The sequence below is a fragment of the Marmota flaviventris genome, chromosome 13, assembly GCF_047511675.1.
Source record: "Marmota flaviventris isolate mMarFla1 chromosome 13, mMarFla1.hap1, whole genome shotgun sequence".
Taxonomy (NCBI): Eukaryota; Metazoa; Chordata; class Mammalia; order Rodentia; family Sciuridae; genus Marmota; species Marmota flaviventris.
Window position 1 is genome coordinate 84,273,728 of NC_092510.1, and position 11,079 is coordinate 84,284,806.

General features: G+C 40.3%; 1 protein-coding gene across 2 annotated transcripts; it reads right to left on the minus strand.

Annotated features, from left to right (window-relative positions):
- Positions 1–2,196: 2,196 nt before the first annotated feature.
- On the minus strand, positions 2,197–10,923 carry Cdc26 (cell division cycle 26). 2 transcript variants are annotated; one of them, XM_027949450.2, is made up of 4 exons: positions 10,814–10,923; positions 9,065–9,174; positions 8,372–8,504; positions 2,197–2,636 (listed from the first exon to the last, which is right to left on the minus strand). In XM_027949450.2, exons 3-4 carry the CDS (start codon positions 8,450–8,452, stop codon positions 2,460–2,462), a joined length of 258 nt encoding a protein of 85 aa, XP_027805251.1. In that variant the 5' UTR covers positions 8,453–8,504; positions 9,065–9,174; positions 10,814–10,923; the 3' UTR covers positions 2,197–2,459. The 2 variants fall into 2 exon arrangements, with proteins under 2 accessions (XP_027805251.1, XP_027805252.1); XM_027949451.3 differs by lacking the exon at positions 10,814–10,923 and adding an exon at positions 10,447–10,752.
- Between the last annotated feature and the right edge of the window lie 156 nt (positions 10,924–11,079).

Consider the following 11,079-nt stretch of genomic DNA (forward strand, 5'->3'; position numbering starts at 1 on the left):
GGAAAGAAGTGGTCTTCATGAAGCTGCAGGTCTTCCAGTACATGAAGATTTCTGCATTTAAAAGTTAATTTTTGTCACCTCATAATCCCTTTGCTGTGTTTATGCCATCAGACAGGAGGCTCTGAGCTATTTCCAAAGTTTATTACCAAACTTGTTATAAGCATTGACCTTGTCTATCCCTTTAGAAACACCAGAATGTTGCTGTTATTTCCAATTCCTGCTGGCCCCCAGTGGGCATCTTACCGTTCAGTACCACGCCTACTATCTTCCTTTAACGTAATATGAGCATGCACTTTGGAGTCAATGGGTTTGAGTTCAGCCTCCACCACTTACTAACAAGGTGACTTTAGGAAAAATTATTCTAACAATGGGTAAACCTTAGTTTTCTTATTTAGAGGAAGGCAATAATAGCATCTCATTACATTAGGAGCAATATGATTAAGGTACTCCACACTAAACAGGCATCCAAGGCATAGTATGTCTTTTGTTATCGACTGATTATATTGTTCCATCAGTTTTCAAGAAAAAGAAAGGTTCTCTCTTCTGGATCAGGTTAGTATCTCTTTCTAAGTACCTGACCAACTTCCTCAATTTGGGGATTCCAGAACTGAATAGCTCCTAAGACAGAATTGATGCATGTGATTTCAGTTGTGCTAAAAGATTTACAGTTGCAATAAGCCCTAATTACTAATGTAGTAATTATCTCATTGTTTATAAAATGGTGTGGAAATTCCATGAGACCTGAAAAAAGCAATCTCTCATTCTATCCAATTATCCCCCCTTTCTTAGACTGAACTGAGGAAGACTAAGAAGGCAAAGTAGCAAAGATATCTAGAAGCATGGGTTCAGAAGGCAGACCGCCTGTAATCAGATCTCAGCCCTACCACTTAATTGCTGAGCTGCAGTTTCACCTCCTGTGATAGAATAAAGTACCCTCTTCATAGGAGTTAAAATTAGTAAGGTAATCTGCACGAAGCATCTGCTGCTGGCTATTAGTAGAGATCGGGAAGATAGGAACCACAATGTTTTCATGCTTCTGTGCCAATTCATGCTGGAAAGTCATAATGACAAAGACGAAGGCAGAGTCTTGTTCCTTCCTCTTTCTATTTATTTGTGGGTTTTTTTTGCTTGGTTGGTTGGTTGGTTTGGTTGGTGATTTTCTCCCTTCCATAAGGCCTTTACAGGCTTCGATAGAATATAACTTGATTTCCCTATCTGCAGCCTGACTCTTGGGGTTTCACTATTGTTTTTAAGACAGTAAGGTAACAGAACTGGTGAGTCCTACATAAAACTGGAAGAACAAAGGTTTTGTAAGGATGTCTGGAGTAAAAATGGAAACTATCTCATTCTACCCCAGCATATCCTATATTAATGTTACTCAGACTTAAACTATCCCCAAAAGGCTGGGTAAAACCCATCAATTATCTTTACAACTGATGATTCCAAAGGTGGTTAATACCTTTGGAATTAATGGTTCCCTGCCATTGAATTTAATGTTGAAATTAGGGCACCATTTGAAATTACCCTCTGAGCTGCTCTTGGATGGGTTCCCACTGGAAAAATTCTTAGGCAAGTTGAGAAAGGAAGAAAAATTGGAATAACAGTAACACTCCAAGGAGAATCCCTCATGTTTTGCTCCATTGCCTGTCCTCCCAAAGTTGCACCCAAACCAGTTGCAAAGCCATGCTATAAACAGATCTGGCACCTACAGCTTGTTCAGTTGACACACAAATCTAATCTCTGTGAGGGCAGAGGTCTTTTTGGTTTGTTTTTTAGTTGTAAATGGACAGAATGCCTTTATTTTGTTTATTTTTATGTTGTGCTGAGGATCAAACCCAGTGCCTCATGCATGCTAGGCAAGCGCTCTGCTGCTGAACTACGACCCCAGCCTCAGGGGTCTTTTTTGATTGGCACATTGTAGGCATTCAATCCTTGTTAAATAAAAGAGTAAAAACAAAGTGACAGATCAACCAGAAGATTGTGTACTCTGGGTCTCTAAGTAAAGACTGAAAGGATAATTTTTTTTCCCATACTAGGGATTGTTAACTAAGTGTCCCAGACAGGCCTCAAATTTGCAATTCTCCTGCCTCAGACTCCCAAGTCACAGAGATTATAGATCTGCACAATCACACCCAGCAGCAATTACCTTTTAAAACCCAGGGTTTAGCAGTGCCACTATGCTTCATCAAGGATGTCTCACGTTTTTCCAAAAATATATTTATTTTTAAAAACAAAAATCAGATAAGTTTTATAGAGTCAAATTTTCCAGAAACAAACCAGAGTTCGGATTCCAGCTTAGAGTGAAAGTCAAACATCAGTAATTTCACGCAGAAGTGATTTCTTTCTACAGGAGATAAAACATTCTGCTTGACTGCAAGCACTCAATTCTCTAAATCTGATTGTACTTCTGCCATCATTTCATTCCATTCCAGGGCTCTGGCATGCAAACGAATCCATCTCTAAAATTCAAAATTTCCAAATTGAGATGAGCGATTGCTGGGCTTGGGTTGGGGTTTATAACCAATTCGTTCATTAATCATTTGTTCCCGGCTCTTGGGGTCACTGCTGAGCCCCATGGCTCCTTCTCCATCACTGCCTCCTACAACATCCACATCTTCCTTCTGTTTCTTACGGGTCTGCAAGCATAAAATTTTTAGGATTTAAAACATTTTTTAAATTAACCAAATGTGTATGTAGCACTTATCATGTACTAGATGGGCTGGGTTAAAGGACAGGGTTCAGGACTAATGAAGAAAAAACCAAAATCCTAAGTTTAAGATAGTTATGGGTACAAGAGAGATATTGGCATGCAGTGATAAAAGACAGAACTCTTTCTCTCCAGGATGTCATGTCACAGCAAACAGACTATGACTACATAGGGAGATCAGGGCTATGACAGAGGGAGGCCCACACTGCCATACTCCAGGGTGGAAGAGTTGGGGGTGTGGTGGAGGAGGTTCGGAGCAGGAAGCTGCACCTGGAAAACATGAGAGCAGTGAGGGGGACCAAAGGGTGTTTCAGCAAATGCACTATTCAAGACAATGCACGGAAAAATAATAGGACAGTAAAACAACCATCAAAAATCTACAGCCTGACTGACTCCACGAGGCTACAAGTCTAGAAAGTTTTATGCTTAACAAAAGTCTGTTTGGGGGCTTTGTTTTGATTTATTTTTTACTTTTTTTTAATTCCTGGTACCACTCCACAACTTACAGGGCAAAATTCATGATGAAATGAAAGGGGGAAAAAAAGCTGCAACAGATACAGGACCTTAGTGTATGTGGAACTGACCCTACCCTGCATTATTGAACAGCTGCTCTTGATGCTACTGTGGTCTGACAGTCCTGAACAAGGGGTTCCTGTTTAAACTGCAGTGACCTGTCTGACTATGGGCCATTATTCTTTCTGTGACAGATTTTTACAGTTTCTCTAATGCATTTGGGACAACTGTCTCCAACTAATTTGTAGCATTCCTGACAATTCTCCCTTTCTCTCCTAAGAACTGCAGCCCTTTCTGCTGTGTTCAGAACCCTCTGCTACCATATCCAGCACCATAGGGACTTGCTTAGGGAGCTTCTTCCACCAAAATTGTCCCCTTTTGTAGGTCCATAATTTTTCCACTATAATTTCCAAAATCATTAGAGTTCCCATCACCCACCATAGTTACCACTTCCAAAACTTCCTCCACTGTAACCATCGTTTATCTACCACATCTGCTACCTGGGTTTCGTATCTCCACAGCCTTCTCTACTAATATAACCAGGACCACCTCCAACTCGGTGATAGCCACCACGACATCCTCCATGACTCCCTCTTGCTGCTACCATCTCCACCATCATAATCTCTTCTTCCACCAAAGTTTCCGCCATAGTCAAAAGTACTTCCACCACCTCCAAAGTTTCTTCCATGGCCCAAAAAGTTGCTAGATCTGCATCCCTGATATCTTTGTGATTCAGCAGAATGAATCTCTTGTTTAGAAAGGGCCTTTTTCACTTTACAATTATGTTCACTAATAGTGTAGTATTCCTGAACAACTTCTACCAGGCTCACAGAATCCTCTCTAGAAATAGTCTTTGGTTCTGCTTCATATACATGAGCCTTGTATGGTCATACACACATCTCTTAATCCACTTTTTTTTTTTTAATTTTCTTAGTTGTAGATGGACACAATACCTTTTATTTTATTTATTCATTTTTATGTAGTGCTGAGAATTAAACTTGGTGCCTCACGTGTGTGCTAAACAACGCTCTACCACTGAGCTACAACCCCAGCCCCTCATCCACCTTTTTAACACAAGGGGAAGTCACAAAACCAAAACTCTTGGAACATTTTATTTGGGGACATCTCATTACCAGTACAATCTGTGAGTATGCCTCATTTCTCCAAATGTTCTCAAATTATCATCTGTACTCTGAAAGAAAGCTTAGACCACCAACAATTTTCTCAACTGCTCTGGTTCCTTTGGATCGTGTCCCTTCCCTCTCCAGGGGCAGCAGCAATCAGCATCCTGGCCTTGGGGCAATCAGGTGGCAGTTTTACTGCCATTTTGAGATGAGACTTGACTCTTTCAACTCAAGTTCAATATAGGACGAAGAGAAAGAAGCCAGGCTTCATCCTGTTTTCAGAAAAAGGTTTGGCTCTGAAACCACAAGTGACTAAGGATTCATAAAGGATGTCTTAAGTTTGATCATTTTCAAAAAGAGACTAACAATTATGCCCAAAGTACCACCACCTAACTGCAAAGATGATATTAGATGATGATAACTTTCTCTAAAGCAGAAAAAAGGAGGTTTAATTGGAGTTCCTTACTAGGAGAGCAGCTCAACTGCTCAAATCCCTAGATTGACCACCACTATATGCCCCCTGCTGATGAACTGTGAGCACTTAGCTGCCAATATCAAAGTATTACAATGAATCAGATAACATAGGGATTGAATATTACTAATCTAAAATGTTTGGGTCTTAAAGAGTTTTGGAATTCGGAGGTTTCCAAATTTTGGAATATTCACATAAATTATACAGGTTGATCATCCCTAATCCGAAAATCCCAGATCTGAAATACTCCAATATCTAAACTTTCCTTTTCCTAACATGAACACTAATCTTCCAGAATCTAGAGTCATGCTAGTGTAATCAAACTTAATTTTAGTAAAAAGTAAAATACCAGTTTTCTATTGGTTTCATTTTCATTTAGGGCAAAATTGTCCCTCCTTTTTAAGTTGCTCTAAAACAGGTCAAACCTACTAGATAATTGCCTTTAGAGGAAGATTAACTCAATGGTGAGCTGACTCTGCAAAGTCAAAGTTCATATGTTAGCATTTTATGAGATTCATTACAACTGAATTTTATACCGTTCTTAAAATTTACCTCCAATAATACACTATCAATATAAATTCTTAAAAAGAAAAAAAAAACAAGATGATATCTGGAGAACACTAAATTTGCTGGGATGAAGAAAGGGGAAAAGAAACCTGATACTAGTCTTAATATGAAATTGTATACAATTCACAATAGCTAAACTGTGGAACCAATCTAGATGCCTTCAGTAGATGAATGGATTTAAAAAAAAATGTGGCATATATACACAATGGAATTTTACTCAGCAATAAAAGAGAATAAAATAAAAGAGAATAAAATCATGACATTTGCAGGTAAATGGATGGCATTGGAGAAGATAATGCTAAATGAAGTTAGCCAATCCCAAAAAGACAAATGCCGAATGTTTTCTCTGATATAAGGAGGCTGACTCATAGTGGGGTAGGGATGGGGAGCATGGGAGGAATAGATTAATTCTAGATATGGCAGAGGGGTGGGAGAGAAAGGGAAGGGACAGGGGATTAGCAAGGATGGTGGTATGTGATAGACATCATCATCCAAAGTACATGTATGAAGACATGAATTGGTGTCAACATACTTTATATACAACCAGAGATATGAAAAATTGTGCTGTATACATGTAATAAGAATCGTAATGCATTCCTCTGTCATTTATTTTTTTTTTAATTTTTAAAAAAATGAAATGTAAACAATATACAGTAAGGTCAACCATGTTCATGGATACATGGAAGTGATAACATCCCCTGCCACATAATGCAAAATATCTAATAGGACAGCAAATGAAAATAGACTTGAAATAAGCCCTCTTTTGGAAACAATTACAGAGATGAATATACTAATTCTTGCCTTCAACAGGTATACAGCCAACAGTGGAGAAAACAGAAAAGCAGACAATTACAATGAAGAGTGATAGTACCTATAAGAGAGATCAGTACCAAGGGAGAAGGCTGAACTTAACCCAGCTGGGGACTGGAATGAGCTGAGTCAAAAGATGAGAAGGAATTAGCCTGACAAAGGACAAGGGCATTTCAGGCAAAGAGAACCCAGTGTGTATAGGCACTGAGATTCAAGTTAAAGATAACCTGGCAGTGGAAGATAAAGTAGAGAGATAAATAAAGACCCAGTCACAAAGGGCCTCACATGCCACACTAAAGAATTATGACTCTGTCCTGAAAGCCAATGAAGAATTTAAGTTTTATTAGTAGACATCAAATACTGTTTGGCAAAATCACATTTAAAAATACATATTAAGTTCCTCCTATATGCTAGATGCTGGGAACACAATGATGAAGAAGATAGGCATGATTTCTTCAATCAAGATTTCGAATATGAAATAATTTTATAATAAACAATAATTGCAAATTATAAGATTTGCTATGAAAAAAAGTATGGTGCTTCTTGAGACCCAAATGAGATGAAGGTAGTAGGGACAAGAAGGATATAGCTGACTTAGGTAGGGTCAGATGAGGCCTCTCGGACCAAGTGTGGGAAACAGACTAGGACTGGAAGAAAGGGAGCACTCCAGGCAAAGGAACTAATATATGCCAAGGCCATGGAAAGGATCGATTGTTTGAAATATTCAAAAAAGATGCAAGAAGCCATTGTGTTTAGGATATAGAGAAACAAGGCAAGAGATGAAACTGGCGAGGAACTACAATGTACAGAACCTTACAGGCCCACAAGAAAGAATTCAGATTTTATTCCAAATGCAGGAAACCACTGAGGAGTTTTAAAACAAAGAAAGGCACATCCTGAAAAGAAAATTAAAGATTATTCTAGATACCTGATAAAAAAATGGATTAGAAAAAAATGGGAGTAGAAAGACCATTTAGAAAGCTACTAAAAATCTGGGTGTGGTGCCACATGCCTATAATCCCAGCTACTCAGGAGGCTGAGGCAGGAGGATTGCAAGTTTAAGGACAGTCAGAGCAACTTAGTGAGACTGTCTCAAAATAAACTAAAAAGGGTTGTGAATGCAGCTCAGTGGTAGAGAGCTTACCCAGCATGCACAAGACCCTAGACTCAATCCCCAGTCCTAAAGAAAAAGAAAAATAAAGCTAGCTATCTTCTAAAATTGTACAGGGAGAGATGGTTATTGGGTTGTAACTGCGGAGATGAAAAGGTAGATTCTAGATGTCTAGAATCAGATAATTTACAGACAGATTGAATTTAAAGAATGAGGGAGGGCTGGTGTTGTGGCTCAGTGGTAGAGCGCTCGCCTAGCACGTGTGAGGCCCTGGGTTCGATCTCAGCATCACGTAAAAATAAATAAAATAAAGGTATTGTGTCCAACTACAACTTAAAAAAAAAAAAAAAAGAATGAGGGAAAAGAAGGACTCAAAAATGAGCACTCAGTTTCTGGCCTCAGCAACTGGACAGACATGCAATGGGATGACTGGTTTGATAGAGAAATCGAGTTTTGTCTTTTTTTTTCTTTTTAACATGTTAAGCTCAGTAGGCTGAATGAATAATGACCTCCAAGGCTATCAGTCCCTGATTCCTAGAACCTACAAATTTTATCTTATCTGAAAATAAATAAATAAATCTCTGCAGATATGATTAAATTTAGGAACTTGAGATGGAGTATCCAAGTGAACCCTAAAAGTAATTACATATATGCTTATTAAGGGAGGCAGACGGAGACTTCACAAACAGAAAAGAAGTGGGAAATGTGCCAGGGATACAAGAATGGAGTGAGGTGGCCACAATGGAGGAACACCAGCAGCCTCCAGAAAACAGAAGAGCCAAGACAGTGATTCTCCCTACAGCCTCTAGAGGGAGCATGGTCCTGCCGACACCTTCCTTGATTTCAGCCCAATCATACTGACTTCAGATCTGTGGCCAATAGAACTGCAAAGAACAAATTTCTGATTTCAGGCCACCCAGTTTGTAGTACTTTGTTACAGCAGTCACATTAAATTTAAGATGTCCACAAATCATTCAAATAGACTTCAAATAAGTATAAGAGTCTGAGGTTCAGAAGTTAGTTACTGTTTTAAGTATTTCCTAAGGGTTTGAAAGTTGTATTCTTACCTCCAAGTCCTTCCGAATGCTCTCAAACTCTTCAATGTCATCAAGCTTCAGTTCCAGGCGTGTTGGTTTCCTTCGCAGCATACTGAGAGCAACACTAAGACAGACCCGATGAACTACTGAACTATTTTCAACTCTGTTCAAAATGGCAGAGAGGAAGGAAAACTGCAGGTGATAAGTCTCAGCTACAAGTATAAAATCAATTTGTAAGCATGCACACTAAGGTGAATGGAGGTATTTTAAAAACTCATTTTGATTTACACGTAGACTTATAAATTCTTCAGGTATCTAATTATACCATTTTTATTACATGAAGAAGATCTACAACCCTATAATTCCAAAACACTCTTTCTGAAAGAACTTACAACAGCAAACAAGCTGCCTATGATAGAGAATTCTTGGTAGCAATCACTTGAATCTAGTGCTCCAGTCACATTTAGGAGCAGTATGGTGGCATATACCTGTTGCTCCAGTTACTCAGAACTAGTTGAGCCCAGGAGTTCAAAGCTAGCCTGAGGAACATAGCGAGACCCCATCTCAAATAAATAAATAGACAAAGGTAACTAGGACATCCTAATTGGGTATCCTTAGGGGCAGAGTGAATAAACCATTAAATTTAATCTGCTCTACATGAGAATCATCAGAGATTGTGATACAAAAGTCAGTTTGCCAAATCTCACAGAAACGTAAACTCACCAATTCACAAGATTATCCTCAGAATCTAAGGAAATCTTAAATGGATAAGTCATTCATTAAACAAACTCTTCCTGTGCTCCAGCTACAGACTTGAAAGGCACAGTCGCAATCTGTGAGGAAAACAGATAAGAAAACAGGAAATTGCAACAGGGTATAATGAGAAATCTGATGACAGTAATTCATCAGCATCACACCAGCACACAAGGCAGGCCAGGGTACATGTGGTGCACAGGGACATTAGGTGAGGTATCTTGCAGGAAATGATGTTCTGGCTGATTTCTGAAGGGCAGGTAGAGAGAAAGTGCACATAGAGGCTTGAGAGGGCACTTCATGAGGCAATACCTGTGTTAACAAACACCATTTTTTGAAAAAAAAACAAAATACTCCCCTAGTTGAGATTAACATCTACTGAAACTATGGATAAATGTTTGAATAAAATGAAGGATACAAATAGAGAAAGGGAAATGAATTTTTCTTGAGCTCTGTGCTAGGCTTTTGCTTCCCCATTCTTTAAGTTCCTATTTAACACAAAAACTCTGTGAAGCTGGCAAAATCATCCCAATTTTACAGACACAGAAGTGGAAGCAAGCTGTTCATTATATACATAGGTCAATATAGTGATCATTAAATGACAATGATGTAAATGGCAGTCTTATTAAAGTACGTACAGATATAAATCACTATTAGATGTATCTAGGATGAAACAAGGGACTGTGAAGTATACAAAGGAAGAAACATTTCCTCCTCCCATGAGGCTCTGGACAGTTACAGGTGATATCATCAACACAAAACACTGACACGACTTTTCAAATTATTCTGTACTAAATCAGATACTGTCTTCTACCATATTTCAAAATAAAGAAAAGGTAGGGGAAGCCAAAGCCCAAAGGAGATGGGGAAGGGATGCTTAGAGGAAAAAAAAACAAAAAACAGCTGGGGGTTGGGGAGGGGGAGTGAAACCTTGCCACGAGGCGGCAGTATAGAGTAATAGTTAAAGTGCAGGCTGTCCTCGCGAAGGCCGAGGTTCCCATCCCACGACGTTACCTACCCTGAACGATTAGCGCCATTTCTCACTGGATCTTAGTTTCTGTCTATACTCCGTCGTGTAAGTTAATTGACGTAATGTACTATAAGCTTCTCGAACATAAATTGGCACTTAGCAAAGCGCTCAAAAAATAAAAATCTATTATTTTTATAACTATTCCAGGGAGTAGGGTTGGGGAGGGAGTTTGTCCAGTTCCTCGAACAGGAGCATTTTGAGACTGCCCCCCACGCCCCATACAGGGATAAAAACCTTGTGTCGTTCATCCCTGGCGCCCCAGCAGCAGCGGGGCACTGGGCAGTACAGAGAGCTGCACGCAGTTTACCTGAAGCCTTCTTACCCATCATCTCATCCTCTATCCGACACAAAGAACAGGCTGAACACAACAAAACAAAACCAACAACAAAATCAGGCCGAAGCTCCTCCGCCACGTCTTTATTTTACTCCGGCGCTAGAGGGCCCTTCCAGCTTCATCTCGCTGCGGCCCAAATCCACCGCGAATTCGCCCAGCTCCGTCCGAGGAGCTCCGGGGAGGACTTCCCGACATCCCTCCTCCCGCAGCTGCAAAGTTGCACTCAAGCACTCAAGAGCGGGTTTCCATGGCAACATGCTCCTGGGCTCAGAGACCACCGAAAGCCTCAGATAAGCCCGGGCACCTAGATAAACTCCAGAGTTCAGCCCGGAACCGCGCGACTCCGCGCACTTACCTTTTTCCAAGCTTCGGCCCCTTCCCGGAACCTCGTCTCCCACCACGAATCTGGTGCGGAGTCCGCAGAACTACACTTCCCAGCCTGCTCTGCACCTCTCTTCACGGAGAACCTCGTCTTCCGCGAGCTTTCCTTGGAGGCTCTACGGTCACGCCCCCTTCCCATTCGGCCAGAATCTTTGCTACTACGACTCCCGTCATGCCCCGAGGGCTTAGGGCGCTGCGTCGGCTCTTGACCCACTTCCGGCAGGTGACGCAATTCCGCTT

Coding starts and splice junctions, on each gene's coding strand:
- Cdc26 (XM_027949450.2), bottom strand. CDS start 8,452: ATGCTGCGAAGGAAACCAACACGCCTGGAACTGAAGCTTGATGACATT. Junction 2,637..8,371: donor GCATTCGGAAGGACTTGGAG/GTAAGAATACAA, acceptor TTATGCTTGCAG/ACCCGTAAGAAACAGAAGGA.